Source organism: Cynoglossus semilaevis, chromosome 14, assembly GCF_000523025.1.
Source record: "Cynoglossus semilaevis isolate Cse_v1.0 chromosome 14, Cse_v1.0, whole genome shotgun sequence".
NCBI classification, from domain to species: Eukaryota; Metazoa; Chordata; class Actinopteri; order Pleuronectiformes; family Cynoglossidae; genus Cynoglossus; species Cynoglossus semilaevis.
The window spans coordinates 23,148,582-23,170,172 of NC_024320.1; the positions used below are offsets into that span (position 1 = coordinate 23,148,582).

The 21,591-nt window shown below is 39.1% G+C and overlaps 1 protein-coding gene across 1 annotated transcript in view; it reads right to left on the minus strand.

The window, feature by feature from the left end:
- astn2 (astrotactin 2) overlaps window positions 1–21,591 on the minus strand; it is a 220,838-nt gene that overhangs the window by 147,555 nt on the left and 51,692 nt on the right. The window contains exon 3 of the mRNA XM_025061990.1: window positions 11,284–11,713. Within this exon, the coding sequence (XP_024917758.1) occupies window positions 11,284–11,713 (430 nt within the window). The remainder of the gene's footprint in view (window positions 1–11,283; window positions 11,714–21,591) is intronic.

The following is a 21,591-nucleotide window of genomic DNA, read 5'->3' on the forward strand; positions in this document are numbered from 1 at the left end:
ATAAAGAGCTCTAACAAACCTCAGAAAGTTCAAATATAAATGACTAAACCATCTTCAAATGAATGAAATGTTAAAGTCACACAGATCAAACACATGAGAACAACAAACACACCAACGTCAGTCCAACATCAGGCCCTTTGATATGAAGGAATGGATACATAATAAAACATGGCAGTCACCTGGCTCATTGAATTAAGAATCCAGCAGACGTTCCGGGGGTGGGTACCTGCGGTCGGTACCTGATGGTACTGTTGTTTCTGTGCATTGCAAAGCAACTCACATTCTGTTTATGCAGAATTAATGATTGATGATGATGAAGATATCGATGCTCTGATTTTATGCGCTGCAACGGTGCAAGGTCGGTGGGACTGGAGAAAAAACTGTGATTCCGATTCTTTTTGATCATCTCCTGGACAATTAAAAAATAAAAGATGAAAAACCAAAACTAACTATTATAACTAACTACGATAAATGCTTCCAACAATCACCTTGAAACAAATAAGACGGTTGACTGAACAGTCAACCGTTATTGCATCACTGTAGCGTGCAGAACAACAGCTGACCACAACAGCACAAAAGTCTACAGTATATCTTCTCATACTTATGTTGTACACTGAAAGAAGTTGATTTTTTTTATGCAACAAAAGCACAGTGAACAGAAACAAGTGACATTCGGGGTCTTGGTTTTTTTTACCCTCAACACAACAACACGCTGACACCGGTCTTTCAGGACTCAGAGCCTGCAGCGTTCTACTATTCCTGCGAATTTGGATGACAGGCAAAACAGATAATGACACACCAGTGACACCGCTGGTATGAACACAGACATGCACCAAATGCAGCTGAACAGCGGTCACTCTGGATCAGAAGGTCTTGGTTTACAGAAGGTCGAGCTTAAGTGGCTTGTATCTCAAACCTTTACTCGTATCTCGAAGCAAAAATTTGCTCAAAGGCTTGCTCGCATCTCGGAATACTCGTATGTATCTCGAGGTTTCACTGTAGTTAAAAAAAAAATACATTTACAACTCTCCTCCACCTTGTCCGTCCTCTGTCTTATTCCTGGTCATTTGCAGGCACGGAAAAAACAGAGAGAGTGCCGTCTGAAGTCAGACTCTTTGAGCCAGGCTTTGTCGTTGCAGGCAAATTTTCTGTTTTCCACTACAGTTGCAGAGGAGCGAGAATAAATGTTCTATCTATGGATTTTGCCACGGGCTAGAATAAAATATGGATGTGTCCCCACGTGCTGTGCCACTTGAGCATCACAAGCCAAGCTCCTGACCTCCAACTGCTCCAGACAGAATGCAAACTTCTGACTGATGATCATGACTGTGATCAGATAAAGAGGTTCCTATACCTAAGCAGATATAATGGATTTCTCCCCGTGACAGGCAGTAACTTAAGCCAGAACAGGTACATTATACGGTGTAAAATCTGGATGATGTCATGTGTGGAAGGGAAACTATAAGGAGGAAAATTTGGTGGCAAAGAATTGGTTTGAACACAGGTTTTTATGAACAAACTAACAATATTTTGGAAAGATTTCTTTACTTTACTTTATTTGAAGAAATACATAATAAAATAGTCTGAACTTAAACAGACTGGGGTGGGCCGCCACAGCTGCTCCAACACATTCTAGCAAAATCAGTGGGTGGAGCTTTGAACAAATTTCTCAAAATGCATTTCAAAGGTGTCCGGATTTAATTGTGTATTTGTATTTCTTTTGGTAAATGTCGTTCTCGAGGAAACGTTAGACTTCAGTTAAAAATGTCTCTTCAGGTTTACTTCTTTGTGCAACATCTCACAGTCTATTACCATACGAGGCGTCAGTGATTGACTTTGGTTACAGGCTGTATTAGTTATTCCACTCCTGTCCCACAAGTTATTCCAAGCTATTGGTATTAAGGCTATTGAATTTCCCTCCAGTATTTTTTTTCCCCAGATTCCCTCTGTGTTTTTTTTTAAATATATAGATGGATGGATGGATGGATGTGATTTATCACAGAGCAGTGTAGTTTAAAAAAGTGTTCCTTTTTTTTTGTAGAAATTATGGCTTGACCTTTCTGATGTATGTGATTGTCATTATCCTTTTCTATGTATACGTCACTGGTTAAATGTCAGTTAAGTGACAACATGGCCGACATGAGGCGTTTAAGGAGGACCCAGACAAACCAATAATATGTACATCACAGAACCTGCTGTAGACTCTGTGTAATTATATTTAAAGAACTGCAGAGTGGGTGAAGAGTCAATTTCAGCTTGTAATTTTACTTTTTCACTGTAGAATATATATAAAAAAGAATCGAATAAATTAACTGCAAATAAACTCAACCTCTACTTTAAACCCTTGCACATTCACTCCTATCCTTAATAAGAACTATAATAATTTTTTTAGGTCTAATTTATAAGTCTAATACATTGAATTAATTGAAAAAAAATGTTAATCTTTGGATTTTTGTTTAACACTTTTGAATTGTCAGCATGATAAATGACCATTGCCAGGGGATTAATCATAAGTCCTCCAAATTAACTTTTAAAAAGTATTATTAATGACATTTTATGGCAAAGATTAGATAATAACAAGAATTGTTTCCAGACAAATGTCCAACATGTGCGGCCATGTGGATTAAGCAGAGAGGACAAACTAATGCAGTGTTAATGGGCTTCCAATTAATCACAGCATAACATAATTAATTACACCCAGAAACAAAGCCATTAAATTAATCATGTGCACACGACAGCATTTTCCTGCAATTATGTACCAGCCAAAGGGAAATGAAAGGGAAGAAGAAAAGTTCCGGACTTTTCTCTGAGTCACCAAAAGGAACTAAAGTTCCTTAATGTTCCATAATGTTCTTATTTTGGCAAAAGTGTCTACGCCGAGAGCAGTAAAACATCTTCCTGCTTGTTCTCCTTTTCATATAAGAGCTTTAGTGCCGTTGGTTTATGTCTTCATGTGAAGTAGGGTATTTTAAAGTGTGTTACAGTGTAACAGTGAGAGCAGTGAAGAACTGAAGGCTGTACTGACCAGTACATGTGGCTGAGCAGCTCCAACCACATTTCAAAGCTGCCTCAAAAAATGCACTGCGTGAGTTGGAGTCCAATCGACCCACGCACATTGATCCAGGTCGGCTCTGGTCCTTGGAGAGTGGATTCTAAGGCCGCGTGTGTTTTGGTGCATGTGTGTGTGTTTGTGTTGCGCCTTTTCTGCTCCTCTGAGAAAACGCCTCACGGCTTTATTGGACTAAAAGTTAAATTTTCAACGGGTTAAAAAACTGTGGTTGTTTGTGAGTTGGTTTTTTTTTTCACAGAAATCACACGCTTATCTTGTTGTAGTTTTTTTCACAGAAATCACACGCTTATCTGTTACCGGGTCCCGGGGGCAGCAGTCTCCACGACCGCCACCCAAATCACACTGCACCGTACCAGCCCATTGTGAACCTTCCTGGGGGTGGTGAGTCCACTGGAAGGCGCCAAACGCCCTAACCGGGATTCGATCTTGCCCAGAAGGTGGACCCTGGGGTTCCACACCAATGACAGAGACATTGCCTCTGAGCCTCTGGGCCAAAGCGCGACAATATGATTAATTAAAAGAAGATTCATTCAACAAGACATATCTTATTTTTACCATCTAAACATACAGAGTCTGTCGAGATTAACATTGCGACTGATCACGGCTGTGTTAAAAAAAACAAAAGAAAAACGTGTGCACGCACTCACATGTATCTGTGCAATCAAACCTTCATATCCATCTTACCTAATTGCCTTCATTAACAACACACAGCTCATCAGTGTGAAGGAAGAATGGAACGTCTTTGAAATGAACTCCTATCTATTTATCAAGGAGGGAGGTGGAGGGGAGGATGCAGGGGGAGGTGATGACAAGTTTGATTCAGTATTAATCAAAACATTACCCTGAGCTATCATGTGTGTGCCAAACTGTGCCGAGCGATTTCTCATCAGTGATGTCACATTAGCGACGTGGAGCCTGGTGGTGGGTTATAACTCTTGGCTTTGGGTTCAATTAGAGCTCAGTAAACACTTGACAAGATTGGTTTTGACTGTGGTCCTGAGGATGATGGGATATGATTTTTTTGTACCACGGGAGCACACCACATATAAACTGTTTGGCTCTGCTCTCTTTGCATTTTTGATTTAAAAAGCTAGTGTTTGGTTCTTCTACCCTGCGCTGACCTGATTTTCTCAGATTACATTGATCAGGGCTTATGTATGAAAAGGATAACGAATGATCGGAGACGGGGCTAGCTGACTGCGGCTTCTGGACTGAATTGCTGCGAAGCCCTGTTATTGCTAAATTGATTGTTCCCCTGTGTGAGAGTTTCAGGGAAAACAAGAGAAAACAGGTTTGAAACAAACAAACTGCAGATTAACTGTTGTGCAGGAGCTGAGGAGCCAAAGTGGGCTTTTTGTTTAGAACAGAAAGGACAAAGAAAAGGTTATTAGTTCTCTTTGGTAAACTGTAAACTGGATTATATCAAGTGTACCAAGGAAAATGACCCTATTTTCTAACTAATATTTACTGTCAGTAACAGTAACAGGCATGAGCGTCTTTCATCAATTCCTGAGAGAATACCAGTATTGTGTTCAACTAAACAGGCCCAGGAGTTGCAGAAAGTAAGTCAATTATGTGTAAAATAATTAACCTTTTACTTTAGGTTATATTTAAAGAGACGGTGTACACAGATGTGACTGAGACCTGATCTCATACCTTTATCAACATCAGTTCTAAAATTAGGCCCATCTGAAATTGAGTGAAAACCACTATTGAACAGCGGTTATCACACCTGCCGTACACCTCTTCCTTACAAGCAGAAGGTCCTGGGTTCGAGCCCCAGAGGAACCACATTCTCAATGTCACCCCTTGTGGCAGCCTCTGTGTGTTGCAAAGACTCACAATATGAATTACCCCACTGTGGGACCACTAGGAGAATATTTTATTTTTTTCTTTTAGTGCGGAATTAAATCACAACTACAAACAATCTGAGAATCATACAATCTTGAGGTAACAATCACATGTGTAATTAACGTAGTAGTAGTATTATAATTACTATTTGTAGCCACTGTATAGTACTACAGTAACTAACTACAGTAACTAACTGCAAAACCTGAAACCCTTGCTGGGAAAAATATGTAATGGACTGAATCAAAACAAGTCACATGGTGCGGCTGGAATCCAATTAAAGATCAGCAGCCATGGAGGAATTATGTGTGTGCTCACAGTTGACAGCTGAATCACAATATTTTTTGTCCTCCAGACACACTCATTGAGCCTGATGCCCGGGGTCATTCAATCCCAGAGGAGGGATGCTGTTGACCATTCTGAACAGTGCATTAGAATAGCTGTATATTACCTCTGGCCATTAGCACAAGTGCTTGCTGCTGTGATGATTCAGTCTGCACTGAATGGAGGAGAGAACTTTCTGGGTTTTTTTTCCAGACCTTTCTAGGGGGATAATTTAATTATTGAAAGAAAAATATAAAACTGCACTTTAAATACAGTCAAGCCAGTGCACATAGACATGTTTTTAACCTGCACACTTAAAGGTTTATGTGTCTGTTAGATAGATACAAGGGCAGATCAAAGGGTCATACGATAAATGATAGAATTTTTTTTTTAAAAGCGCCACGTTGTAAAAACTGAAATGTGTCTCTGAGATTTTTTCCACAAACTTTTGATATTTTTTTCATCAGCACAGCTCCGAGTGTTGAGCTGTGCTACTTTTTTAATGGCCTTTTCAACCCTTAAAAATGGAAGAAAATAAATATTAAAAAAAAATCCAAACATGTTTTTATCTAGATCTAGCAATTTTTGGAGCTGAAAAAAAAAAAAAATCAGCCCTTTGACGAAGCACAAAAGCAAAGTTGTGACCCTGTGACAAATAAATGGTGCAGTTCTTAACACATCTGGCACTGGTGTTTGAACCTGGGTGTAGGAAAGAACAGAAAGAACTTGGGAATTGGCTAAACAAATATATCGGTATAAAAAGTAATAATTCACATATAAATAAAATACATTTTGATACAACATGTAATTAGGTCTAACTCATTTCACGGTAAATAAATATTTAAATTCTAACAAAAAGCTCAAAATCTCAAGGTAAACCCTTTCCGTACATGATAATTGTGATCATGGCTTTAGGATTTTTCCTCAACACAGACAACTAGCTGTTACCTATACTCCACATGTTCCACTCAATCAGAGTTTAATACTTAATCAATTAACGGCCAACTGACTCAATTTATACATTAAAAAATATGACCACTACTTCAAATGAAAATGGGCCCCAGAGCTACAACATTCAATTATGCTGAGAAATAAGAAAAATAAGAATAAATCAAATTTCCAATGCCCCAGAAGTTCAGGAGCACTTTGAAAAAAAAAACTTCTTTCTGGGCTTTTTTGTATTTCTTTAAGAGCTTAGAAATAATAACATAGGTCTCATCAGTCTCAGAATTTTCTTTTATTAATAAAGCCTTGTTTGGCTTTTTTGGTTTTATACTTTTAAACATGGCTAAAATTTATAGATATATTTTATTCATCCCAAGCTGGGAAATTACACTATAGAACTTATTTATTTGTTGAAATTTAAGGGATAATTATTATAGTCTGATCTCTTTGGATGTACATCTGGTAGGAGCACCCTTAAAATGCTAGGACTGTTATCCATATGTAAAAGACACAGAACTTCTACCTGAGAACAGCAGTCATCACTGTAAATACACGGCTAAAAAACACACACACACAGTCTATGTAAAATAGATACAAACTAAAGATTAAAATCTGACACTTTTAAGTTGATGAATAATTATTCACCAAAAATGCACCCCAGAGAAGCCATTAGCGTGAGAGCTAAAAACAGCTAACTGAAGCAAACACTACATCACACTAGCAATTTGTACTCAGCTGGAACGAAGGGGAAAAAAACAACTTTCAAAAGAATAAATCACAAAAAAATAAAAATTTATCATTCAAATGTTTTCAATCACTCCCAAAGAAGCTGCACTGACGGAGTATAAAGCCAACGAAGCTGCAGCAGCTAGCACCAAGGCTAAGGACAAAGACCGGGTTTGGAAGGTGACCAGACGTGGTGACAAGGCCAAGGTAAAACACACTTCATAGGCTTGAGGTTGATTTTTTTTTTTTGTAAAGCTTGGGTTCAGCTGATTCAGTTGAATCCTATTTGTGGTTAAATGTGTGTGTCCTTTACTGACATTGCATTACATCCCAGAACAGCCTCACTTCAACAGACATTACTACATAGAGTAAGTAATGTTGTTGTCACTGTACTACAGCCCAGCATTTCCTATCTCCACTGCAACATTAACAGAAGTTTCAATGAAAATCCATATTATTTACAAAGAAAATGTTTTAGGTTATAGTATCAGTGTCAGTTACTGGAACAATCATAATCAGTTTAATCGACTGTTTTAAATGTATATTGTTCATCTCTGGATTAAATACTGAGAGAGAAGTGATGAGACGTTAGGTGTTTGACAGACGGATTAGATCCAGGTTATCAGATAAGAAAAGAAGTGACAGCTCTACATGGGCTATCGAGATTTAACAGAACCTTTGTATCCACACCTTAGAGCTGAGTTCTGGCTAAATGAAAGAACACATCAGAGTGTAGTACGACTTTTTTTCTTCTTTTTTTTTTTCACCCCTGCACTATAAGCTACAGACAGTGTCAGTACGATTTTACCACATCTGATTTATACGGCCGGTGCAGCCCAGTACATCCTCTCTAAGCTTCTGGGAATCTCGCTAAATAATGGAATTGACAAGTCTCATTTGTTTGCTTGTCTGTATAACAAAACCCAATGCCACACACACTCCTGGGAGGCATATCTATAATCCCAGAGGATAATGCTATTGAATTCACTTGAATGGGGTTATCTGTCAGCAAGGACACGCAGATAAAGGGCGACTGTTACTCAGAGATTTTGGGGATGGCCAGCAGCAGTGGATGAGCAGGGAAGAAGTTAATTGCTGCCATATTTAAATGTCGACACATCATGCCGAGTACAGAGGGTGGTGGGGGTGGGGTGGTGGGGGTGGCAGAGGCGTCAAATTGACTAGACCGTGAGTTCCTGCCCGTTTGAACTGTTTATAATCTGAACACAGGGATTTGTTGCAATCTTGGTTTAAAGGAAAAGTGAAAACACCGCTTGTCAATTAGCTCTCTACACAGATGTCTTGGTTTAACAACTTAGGGATCCAGACTGACACGACTGCAACCTTAAATGGAATTCTAAGGACATGACCAATTACAGCTGGAACCAAGGACGACTCTCAGTGTCAGGCAAAAAAGAAGAAAACTATGATTTTGTCATCAAGAAGCACTAAAAACATCCTCGTAAGTTTTTACTTCAAATACTGGGTTTGTACAGCAAAACTGAGTATTTAGATGGATGGATGGATGGATGGATGGATGGATGGATGGATGGATGGATGGATGGATGGATGGATGGATGGATGGATGGATGGATGGATTATATATTTATTTTTGGTCAATTAAAATATAGATAAAGATCTAAAGATCTAAAGATTGCATTGACAAACACATTTGTTAATTACTACTTAATCCATGACGACTCAAAATACCATTAGTAGTTTGATGGTTGTCTTTAATTTACATCTAAGTGAAAATTTCTGAGATAAACTAAAGTCTGAAACTGAATATTAAGATGGAACTTCAAAAAATCAAAGGCTCATAACATTCTATGAAAATGAGATGGAACTTCAAAGGCTCATAACATTCTATGAAAATCGAGGACTATTTTTTTAATATTCATCTTGCATTAGCCTGGTTATGTCACTCATGTCACTCATAACCATGAAATCAATGATGATTTTTTTAATCATAAAAATGACTGCCAGTGATTCTGACCGTCTGTTGAGACTGAATTCCTGTTCAAACGTAAAAAAAAAAAACCTTAAATACAATCCTGCTTCGTCTCATTGAGGTTACTGGGAGAGTTGGAGTTAGTCCCAGATGGACAAACTCAGGGTCCCTGGACCCGGTGCCAGTCCATTGACATTTATGCTCAATTTAGAGTGTCACATTAAACCTAATCCCCAATATACATGTTTCTGGACTCTGGTAAAGACCCAAAGTACCTGGTGAAAACACACACACACACACACTGTGAGACGTTCATTTTCCACATAGGAATGCCATCTGTCCGAGTCGGGACATAAACCAGCAGCACCAGCTGGACCATTCTACTCTTCTATACTACAATCTGTCCTTCATATACAAACATAAAATAAATACATCTATGCTTATATACATGCCACACAAAGTGCAACATAAACATAGTAACTTGAAGAGATAAATATTATTCTTGTATATGTTTTTTTTTTTTTCCCCACAGACTCCATGCATAATTAACTTTGCGCTGAATAACCAGGAATCCCTCAGACTCAGTCGGCAACCTTCAATTATTTAAGTCCATCTTTACAGTTGAACAACCCCAGTTCAAGAGGATATGAGACCACCGACTGTTCAACATTTTCATGTTTGCTTTCAGATCCCATTCCTACCTCAGGGATTTTTGGTTTCATTGCTAATATCAGCTTTTTTAGAATAAGATTTTTTTTTTTTTTTTTAAATCAGTATCGTGCTCAAAGTGGAGGCTCTCTAACTGTGTGAAACAAGGGTCAATGGGTTGCTCTCTGACACATCTCAGCAACTAATCAACTCCAACAACAACCCCCGTCTCTTGACCTCACTACATTACATCAAATTACACCACACTTCATTTCATTACTGCCACTGCCAACGGCCGGGACGACGGTGGGGAGGAGGTAGTGCAGACAGAAAATGTGGTTCAAGGCGCAGGGCGCAACTGTAGTTTGGTATCAAACGGCATGACCAGTGTATGTGTGTGTGTGTGTGTTTGAGTGATGACATGAATTATTCAGAACTGCTTATCTTAGAGGAAATGCAAGCAGGACATGCTGTGCTAACAAGAACACGGGTGGGCTGGCCAGAGCCAAAGTGAACTGTCCAGGCTGAGCCATCTGGGGAGTTGGCTCAGAGAGTGTGCGCGCGGACGAACCAACCATGCATGCAAAGGGAGGAAATCATTCAGTGAGCACAACAGATTTTACTACGACGATTCAAATGTAGTATCTGTGCTGCAGATGAACGATAAAGAGACAGGCTGCTAAATGTTGTACTTACTGCACAACAAAATACTGTATTGTAATATAAAAGTGTTTCATATCTATATTGACAAAACCAGGTTTGAAGTAAAGATGATATCACATAGATCCTTAATATCAGATATTTAGATCGGATAACGTTCCGATGTTAACCAAAATAGCTCAATCAGGTTTCAGATATTTGGACTTCTATGTTTTAGGCCAGAGGCGTGGAGATGGGTTCATTTAAAAAGTACAAAAACATAGTTCACTTTGGTGGAAGAACTGTAAAGACAGGAAGGGTTTTCAACCAACAACCCAAAAACCACAAAAATAACAGAGAATGTTCCGAAACTAATTTCTTCTTAGTTGCCTATTAGTTGTTAAAGTTCACATTTGTCTTGGAGTTTTCTGCCAAGTTCACTACTAGAACACGATTCGAGGCAGAATATGTCATCGCAAATATTTCTTCCTTAGACCGCTCTGGCCAAACTGCACAGGATTTGATTTAAGAATTATTTATTTTTTCTGTTTTTTCTTTTTTTTTTCATTTTAGATCATGTTGGACAGTTTGAGGTGTTTTTTGTTGTTACTAAGGAATTCCATATCCTGTTTGCATTGAATCCTTCCAACATTTGTTGTTTGTTCTAAATGTCAGGTTTATTTGGCTACTTTAGCTGCCATTTTTTATATTTCATTTATTATTTATTTATTTTTTGCATACAAAGACGTTTGTTTCTGTTGTTTTCAATGCTGTCCCAGGTGTCTGCTGCCGAAACATTTATTTTAACTATGAATACTAAAAAAAATTAAAAAAAAAAAACCCTCTGCTCTCTGCTTCCAAGGCAGGCATGCTAACCGCTACACTATGCAACCGATAATATGTGAATTTTTATATTTTATATATATTTACATTTTTGATAATTTGATACATTTTGTTTTGCATAGTTAGAAAAGTACTACTATGGCTAGCCTGATGCTTTTATCTGTTAGTGTTTTTGTTACCGAGTTACCGATAATAGACCAATACCACTCGGAATTCAACACAAAGGTATCGGTGGCGGTACCGCGACTAAAAAAGTTAGATGCGTTCTTCTTCAGTTGAAGTTACTCACCTCGCTTGTCGAAGTTATGCTTCAGCTCCTCGTCTTTGCACATCACCCCCGTGTGCACCCCCATGCCCATGTTGACTCCGTAGTCCTCCTGCACCTTCCCATCATTGAACTTGTTGTGGAGTTGGTTGGGAGTGGAGTTCAGGGAGTGTCCTCCGTGCTCCTCCTCATCGCCATCATAATCATCAAGGATGGGCGTCTCTCTGATGGGCATGCCGATCACCGAGCTGCTGTGCTGGTGAGTGTTCCTGGAGCCTCGGTAACTGTCCCGGCCCTGGGGGCCCAGCAGGACGGAGGGGATGTAGTGGATCTCGTGGGTGGCCTCCGTGCTCGCGCTTTTCTGGGGGACGCGGCGACGTTTGCACCATCGGTGACGGGTGTAAAGGACCAGGGTGAAGAGTAGGATGAGGAGGAGGAACGCGATGAGGCCTCCCTGGATGACAAAAAAAAGACAAAAAAGAAATAACTCCATTTATTCCAAACCAATATGTGCTCGATGCCAAACGATGAAACCAAATAATCCTCTGAAGGGTTTACCCTGTAACAGGAACAATTACAATAACTGCTCCAGTGGCAGTTATGTCAGACTGAACGCCACTTTGCACCATTTACCAGCAATTAAAGACGCCTGACAATTACTGCCTGACAATTACTGCTCCAGTGTAAGGCAGACAACAACCAAATATTTTATGAACAAACAAATTCAAACTAAACAGATAAATGCACAAACAAACAGTGAGTACACTCACTGGAGGATTAAAGATACTATGGAGCTCAAGTAAAATACATTGAAAGGCTGGCAGAAATGAACAGAAGTAATTATATTACTGAATATTAAGCATTCAACGTTGAAATGAGGATGGAGTGTTTTCTATAGAACATGACCCAATACAGATGGATGGATGGATGGATGGATGGATAGATTCTATTCTACTGTACATGTTGATACACATGTACTGCATTGGCTTAGAGCTCAAAATACCCAGCATCTGTCTGTGGACATCACTATAGTTTTGAAAGAAAATCCTGATACGGTCTTTAAAGCAGTAAAGGTGAAAATACGGCAACTTCATCGAGCAAAATATTATCTCTCGTTTTGCACTTTTTTTATTGACCTCTTTTTCATATCAAGAATCCAAATGATGGGATTAGTCACAAATAAGAACAGGTATGAAACACAAACATCTACCTGCTGTTATTTGTCTTCCTGTTCTAGCAAAAGAGAGAAAAAAATGAATATTTTGTCTTATTAAGAAATACAAAGAGAGATTTATCTGTATTGTGTGTCCTAATTAAATATATCAATTAATCGAGATTAATTGTGATCATGATTGCTCGATAATAATTTTACATGTACTCTGTTATAACCACATTAAAATAAAATGTTCTCCTAATCCTTTCTTCACACAGAACCATCCATACACCATGGAACTGTTGCGCAGCACCATTACACTTCGATGATTAAAGAATCAGCACTTTGCTTATCATGCAGTTGCTGCGGCTGGACAAATTGTCAGCATCTGACTGCGGGATTTGTTTAATATATAAGAAGAAAGTAGACCCAGCACAGTAATTCCATATTGATTTCGGATTTCAGGATTTGGGAACATACAGAGCAGGGCATTTTGTCTTTGCTTCCCTTTTGTTTCTCTACAAAGGCCTTTGTATGTTGCAGGAAATTATACAAAAAAAACCCCAACAACACCAAATGTAATTTTCTATGGTGTATTTATTGCTTGGCCATAAAGAAAACATCAAACAACGCTGATATACGTGTGGCGTCTAGATGATTAAATAAATCCATTTGCCCAGACGTGCAGGATGAGGGAAAGAAAAGAAAGACCTGACTTATTCTTTGATTTCTCATAACAGCAATAAACACGTTGGACCGAGTATTGGATTCGGAGAGACATGGCAACCTGGGAGCTATGTATATGTGGCTGTCAGGAAGGAAATGCAGCATCGGCACATTTGCAGGCACATAGTTAAAGATGTGGCTTTAATACACACATGCACAGAGGCGTGCACATGAGCACAGTGCCTGCAGAAAACACATGCAAGCTAAATCATGACCAAATAATAAATAAAAGGCAGTGATGGGGGGGAGGGTCATTTATCATAACATTTAAAATTCCATCTTCATGAGAAAAAACAAACCCCTCTCAAATTATAACTCATGCACTGCTGGGTGTCCATAAATCACACTATGCAGAGAAGAGAGGCTGTGCGGGAAAAGACGACGAGCGCGGACACAAGTTGTTCATTAATCTCCAGCCGTATGGCAGCTTTGCAAAAATGCAGTTCCTCAAACAGCCCTTCGCCTGCACTTCTGCATTAATTCCCACCGAAGAAGAGCAAAAAAACATATGAAGGGCTTATCGTTCATTTTCGCAGCAGGGTGATAATGGAGTGACATTGTACAGTGTCGGCGTGCTGCCTTGCTAAAATGGCTGTGGATTTTTTTGTAAAGAAAAATTGTGCGTGGCCACATTGCTTTTGGAAATGGTTAGCAATGTCACCTAACAGCGAGAGACCACACCCCCCACCACAACGCAGACAGATGGCCTTTCTGTGTGAAGTTTGAAAATTCACGGTTTATGTGAATATTCTTTTTTTTTCCTGCTGCTCATGGCGATCTTCTTCAGACAAAAAAACCTGCAAATGGTCAGTGAGGTAATGATATGCACAACTACAAATGCAGAAATATATACTGACATGTATACATATATAAATACAAATATATACATATATTAATAAAAATATGCGTGTTTACATATATTGCCTACCCCGCTCCCCCATTTTTAATGTGTTAATTTATAGTAACAAAATATAAACAAACAAGAAATACATCAAATCAATATTTGTTTTGACTTCACAAACCTGTGAATGTATGATTCTTACAAAACACTGACCACAGCAGAATCAGGTCAAGCACATTTATTAGTTAAACAAACCATGGGATGATGCTGGCAGCGCATTGCATTGGATGAATTGTTCTATTATTAATTATAAAGTTAATAGTAATAATAATAATAATAATAATAATAATAACGTGTTGCTGTAAGCTCAGACACCAAAGCTAACACTGATATGATTGTCCTTTTATCCGTACACAGTAAACAGTTACTCTGCATTAGTCTGTGAATGTAGTCGACAAAGGAAAACTCTCTCCTGCTGTGTCATATGTTGTCATGCAATTAGAATCTGTCAGTTTATTTTCTTCATTACCAAACCTGAATTAATCCTGATCTACCTTCAATATATAATAAACATCGGGTATTTAATATAAAGAAGAATATATTTACTAAAACTCATCACCACAGTGAGTGTTCTGGCCATTGTAGTAACAGTAAAGTACTACCTTCCTACTGTACCGTCATTACACGACCTCTAATGAATAGGACCAATATTTTTTATCCCTGTCCAAACCACAGATTTAACATGAATGTCAGTCATTTATTATAAACAATACAAACAACAGACGTTAATTCAAGACCAAACAGTGATTCTTTATTCTGGTGGAAATACTGCCAAAGTGACTACAGTACACTGGACATTACTGTATGGTGGTAGTTTTTTCCACTATAACTATGTTTGTCGTTCAATGACAGCGGTCTTCAAAACATCAACATTGTGTTACTACAAAATAAAAGACATCAGTCCTCGATGGCTGAGAAGTACCAAACCTCAACTTTAGTCTTTGGGATTTTTTTTTGTTTTAAACATCAATGTCCCTACAAACGAATCATTCATGCACCGTCTCTGTCTCCCTGAACAAATCCTCCTTCATCATCTTTACTTTCTTGTATGCCCCTACTCCCCCCCACCTCCTCCTCTTCTTTACAGTGCGTCTTTCAGCCTCCATTCTCCCTAATGTTTGATCACATCTTTTTTTCCACTCTTCACTACAACAGTGGTTTAAATCCACGGAGGCAGACGTCGCCATGAGGGAAAATGGGTTTTCTGTTCATCTTCACAAACTACAAATCCCTGCTGTTTTACTCCTAAGTGACTTCAGGGGGAGGAAAGAGCTTGAAATCCCATAATTCCACTCTTGCTTCACACACACTGATTATCTTCCGTGCTTCACGTTACTTTTTTCTCCCAATAATGTTGTCGTTGCCCTGCTGAGTGTCTTAGCCGGCCACACTTTCCTAATGCATTTCTGCTCTTCACTCTGCCCCCTCCTCTTATTAACTTGTTACTGCATGAGCTTTTTCTCCCCCCCCATGGTCACCCTTTTCATCCCCTACTCTCCCTCCTGCTTTTCTTTGTAAAAGGTCTGCTTCTTTCCTAATGTTCCTCCATCTTTGCTATCATCACTGATACTTTACTTCAATTTGAGGCAACAGTACTGGAAAACAAACCAATGTTTTAATTAATTTTGGAGGATTAATCAGATTAAAAATTTCCCATGCGCTTCATATGCATAGACAGAGTGACGTGCACTGTTTATCTAAAGATCTACTGATTCAATTCAATAAGACATTTTTTTTTTTTAGCTACAAACACTGTGACGAAAACCTTTTGTTTCACAAACTAGCTCCGGCTTAAAATAACATTAACTCCCAGCATGCCTCACTTTAGGTCAGATGCTGGGCTTGTGTCAGACCAGCCCCACTTAGCGTAGGACAGTAGGTCAGTCTATGACTGACAAGCTGACTGAGACAACTGTCAAGTGGATCATGACAAACTGTCGACTGTTTGAATATTGTTGAGGAGACGTTTTAAAAGGAACTAATGACCAATTTTTTTTGCAGATTTTTTTTGACATTTTTCTATATTAACAATTCCATCATTTTGATCAGGCACAAATGTGGAAAAAGAGTTGTGAAACACATACTGTAATCTACTGCTATTTGTCTCTCACGTTCACCAATATCCAGCAGGTCCTCGACCGGCCGAGTTCCATTTCTACGGTGCAACATAACTTGTTTTTCGCCATAAGTCTGAACTCCCATACTGTACATCAGTGCCTGTGTCACTCACCTACACTAACACGGTGGTGACATCATAATCTTGGACATAAAACATCAGAAGAGTCTGCACATAACACAACACAATCCATCGTACGACGTATAACCGGCGAATGTAAACAAAGGCGTCTTCTGCATATAGGCCCCCTGTGACCGGAAGGAACTTGAACCTCTCACCCTAGTGAGCAGACACTCGAACTAGGAATAAACAGCGACGGCCCGAGTCATCAAAAACCAATCAAAAATCAAAATCTTCGCAGCATGAGTTTAGGTTTATTTTCAGTCAGTCGAGTGTCATGAAAATAACCTGAGGTTCAAACTTCTTCATACAGGGGGCGTTATTTGCATAAGCTGTTTTTCAACCTTTAGATTTGCTAAACATTTTGGGCCCGAATGTTATATTTGATGAATTTCTTGCCAATTTTTTTGCATTTTTTTCGCTTAAGTCGTATTTGATGAATTTCTTGCCAATTTTATTTTTTTGCATTTTTTTCGCTTAAGTCTTGTTTGTTGTTTTTTATCAGTTTAATCCGTTTTTGGCCATTTTTTAAAAAATCTTTTTCCATTTTGATGCATAATTTTCAGTTTATTGGTAAACAATTCACACTAAATAACATATTTGTTAACATTGTAGTTAATGTTTGTAAGCTTTCCTTTATACAGGGTTGTGTCATGAGAAAACGGCCCCCATGACAAGCAGCACTGACCATTGAGATGAATCTGCTCAAATCCTCAATCTACATGACTGTCTGGTGGCGTACTAATCATTTTTATTGACCCACTATTTACTCTTAGATCAACGGCTCCGTGAAAGCCTCGGGATGTGGAACGAAACTGGACGCATTAAAATTCGCAGCTAGTGGAACAACACAACACAGAGCCAACACATGCTCTGTGGTTTAACCACCATCTGTGCACAGTGGCAGCAGCCACTTGCTAAACCCCAGTGACCATCGTCGTGCTACAGGCAAACAGCAATTCTTTTGGTGCAATGTTAGAGAAAATGTCAAATGAACTTTGAAGTGAAATGACAAAGACCGGCAGAAATAAGAGGAGATACATTCGTTATGTTAGAATGAGGGGGAACAGTGACATCCTGATGTGTTCAGGGAACAGTCTGCAGCAGACATTTTAAGCCTTTTCATAAAAGGTTTATATAAAAGATAGATTTCACGGTCGCCTTCTTCTATGCCTTCTATTGTGCGTCAGAGAAAAACCTCCAAGAAAGAACTGCGCTCGTGACCTTTCCGTCCTTGTTTTTTTTTTTCCTTCTGCCAACTCTAACTCGTCAACCTTAGACATGCTTACCTTTCCCTCTCCACTGTGGTTCTCCTCCCAGCAGGAAGTTAAAGTGGCATGTGCCCTAGCATCTGCTCTCCATTCTCCCTGTCCGACCCCAACTCGCAGCGTGAATGACAAGTCTTGGCTCTTCAGGTAATGTTTCCACTCTGCTAATTCAGCTTGGAGGAACCGTGCCTGTCAACAACCTGGGCAGGGAGGAGTAGCCCTGCTGGTCTGGAGGGACTATGAACACAAATAGACCTGGCTCCAAGAGAGTCTGTCTTAAGGTAGCTTGGAAAAACAAAAGGTCATTTTCATGTTTATTAATAGATTCTGTCATGTAGTCGTTAACGTTAAATAACCAGCGTTTATGCTAGGTTTGTCAATTTTTACAAAGTACAAGTATTTTCATTGGTGTACCATCACTGATACATACGTCTTTGGGTTTATTTCCTTCTCATTAACAGAAGGATGTATGAATCCAAAAGGAGGATTTTCTTTGATAAAAAAAAACCAAACAATTTTCAAAAGGAAAAATGAATGAAACTAAACCTTCCTCATAGTAAATGCATCCAGTCAATTTCCAGTAAACGAACTGTCACTTAAACATATTAAAGAAAGTAACGCACAATATTGGTAAAATATTCATAGTGTATTATTATTATTATTATATTGTATCAAAATACAAATCTTGTTCCTGTCTTCATCTAAATACGTCCAAACTGCTGACCTGGTTGACCTGCATGATTAAAGTTCCAATGAGGACAAGACTGAAGGAGTATTATTAGCATTGGGCCACTGGATTGACACATACTTCTGAGTACAAGACAAAATATTTAAATAGTTTAAGTATCAGGCCCATACTCATTATGGTAATAGGGCATCTCTAGTGAATTAACATTACAGCTTTACAAGGTTCAATTGGACATATGGTTTATTTTGCAGTTTGTCGGCCTGAACTCTGTGATTGCTGAAATCATCTGTTTTGAAGTAATTGAAAATGCTTCAAATGTCCAACATCTAGGGTGTGTAAATCACCAGAGAAATTACTCAGCCTGTAGTTAATCATGAAATCTGATTAAGCTGTGAAGGAAAGAGAAAGGAAAATCAGCCACAGCTCAAGTGGGAATTAGCAGGTTGACCTTTTCCCTTTTGTCCCTCTAACCATGGAAACGCATTCACGTCTTCATCATTCCTGCCCCATATCCCGTTCCTCATCTCCTTTAGCCTGACTCCTGTATTACACCTCCCTCCATCCTCCACTTTTTACACATCATGTTGTTTGACCACACACGGGGGAAAGGATCTGAGTGCAGGTGCTGTTGTATTGAGTCCTGCCCCTCTGGAAATATGACAGAGAATTAAGTCTGATTCACCCCCCGAACCTCCACCCCCACCCCGCCCACAGCATATTTCTTTTCCAGGCTTTTACAGTATCTAGCCTCACCTTGCACAAATTACCTCCAGCCCACAAAACAGCCAGTCTGCTTCAGGATTTCCTGGCTGAGGGGCAAACTCTGAGTCGATGTCTTCTGGATCTATACCGCTCTAGATTACAGAGATGAATGGGACTAAAGTTCAGCAAATACAGTTCTCTTTACATATGCAATACTTCCTCCTGTCTAGATGAATGGACGCTGAGCCTAATTAACAATAAAAACCCAACTCATTCTAAGACAGAGGTGTCAAACTTGTTTTGGTTCACGGGCAGCATACAACCTAATTAGATGTCAAATGGGCGGGGCCAGTACAATCATAACATAAATAACTATATATTAGTCCATGATTTACCCTTTTGTTTTCATGCAAAGAAGTACACAGTCCATGATTTACCCTTTTGGTTTCATGCAAAAAGTACACGTATATTAGTCATTTATTATTATTTATTCATATGAAATGAAATGTAATTTTACTTCCAGTAAAACGGAGGAAAGTTCACGATGGGCTGGTGCAGTGCAGTGTGATTTGGGTGGCGGTCATGGAGACCGCTGTGACCGCGACCCGGTAACGGATAAGCGGACGAAGATGGATGGATGGATAAAGTGTTTGTGTAATTTTTGGGTGGACTGAACACGCTAGCGAGCCGGATTTGGCCTGCGAGCCATATGTTTGGCACCCTGTTATAAGACATTTTATATATATAAATATATATATCTACATAAACACACATATATACACATATATATTATATATAAATTATATTAAATATATTGTTTGTCCCTCGAGTCGATAAAAATAGTTCGGATTTAAAAACTGCTCACATGTTGGTAAAAGGGGTCTGTGTTTAGATAATGGCTCGCATTTGTTTTTTTCTCCTCCAAGCATTGTAATAGAGCCTGGGCATATTTCTCAGTTTAATGACTTCCCATGATGCTCACTGTTTGCATGGTAACCAAATATAATTGCCACTGCTCATTCACCACTGCTTGCTCATTACTGTAGCAAATTAGTAGCGCCGGAGAAGAAGAGACTTTGCAATGCCCTTTTATTCCTATCACACCACCCGCTTAGACTACATTATGGCTCTTTTATTTGTTTTCTGTGAGATAAATGATATCTTTACACTCAGGAGGCAAAAGCCAACCGCACGTGTGCACACCCTCCACTGTGACATTTCAAAGGGAAAAGAAAAAAAGGTAAGACCAATATTTGCAGCTGTGTCATGGGGGCTTCTACAGCTGATGATAACAAGGCAATGAGAAGTCCGGGACAATAGGGCCCCGGGGGTAAACTTGATTTGAAATAAAGAACGGCCGACGAATGAAAGAGAACAGGAAATGCAGTTTTGCCTTTGATTGTGAGCAGAGACAAACTTTACACAAAAACAACCTACGAAATGAGATGTTTTCAAGGTTCGCAAGAATTGTTCTTTTTGCTGCGTAGTCACAAGCTGTTTTGCAACAAGTCCATAAACACAGCGCTCCGAGCATGGAAGGAGTGGATTTGCTTTGTGCTGGTAGAAGAAACGTCCTTGGCGCGAAAGCTGTGTGATTATAGGTGTTTTTATGTCTTTATGTCAGCGTACCTTCAACACAGACAGCTGGGGCCTCAGACCTTGTTCTGTTCCCTGTCCTTTATCTTGAAGAACGGCCTCTATTTGTACCCGCAGCTGTCAGCCAAGTTACACCGCGCTACTGTTTTGAGAGTTGCCTTGTCAGTAAGCATTGTTTGCATATTTCCATAGACTGTATAAAGGAAACAGACTTAGCTCTACACAAGTGGAAGTCCAATAAAACCTGCCGTTTTGTAAGTCACAATACCCTATAGAGGGAGTCCTCGATTTATGGCGTCCTCAACATAAGATGTTTCGTGTTTACGTTGCCGTCTGCCATAAATTTGTAAGAAAATGGATGTCCAGTGTTAAAACTAATTTCACACGGGAAGCGGCGCAGACAAATCCATTGTCCAATGTCACTATATGCAGATGATATATATATATATATACACATACAAATACATATATATGTGCACATATACAGTATATATTTTCATACATATACTCAGTTTTTGTTTGTTTTAGTTTTTTTGTGTGTATTTTTTACCAAGAGTCAAACTCTTGATGATGTCACCACTGTGTTTAAAATTTTCTTCAGGTCATAAATCAAACAAAAATATATACTGTAGTTCATTGACTGTGGGGGGATGGGGGGGCGGGGCTTCATGAATACCAACATGGAATCGCACAGATGTTCCCAATTGGTAATTGAGTCATTAATGGCTACTAGCAAAATGCATCTGCTATCATTACCACAGAGAGGAGGGAAAACAAGCAGATCAAATATGCATTCATTGGAAATTTCCCCAAGTCTTTAATCACTGTGCTTCAAGGGGCCGTTAAAAAGAACTGGAATGGATCAATAGTGCGATACTGGAGTGGATGAAGAGATGAGGAGGGGAAAAAAAGCTTATCGTCCAGCTGAAAGTGGACGAAAAGAGCTTTGTGGTGTTATCTTTTACATAGGGTTCTACCATTAAATCCCTGGCCATAAATGAAAGGTCTTTTAAATCACATTTATGAACTACTCTGGGTACTTTAAAGTCTGGTTTAATTATT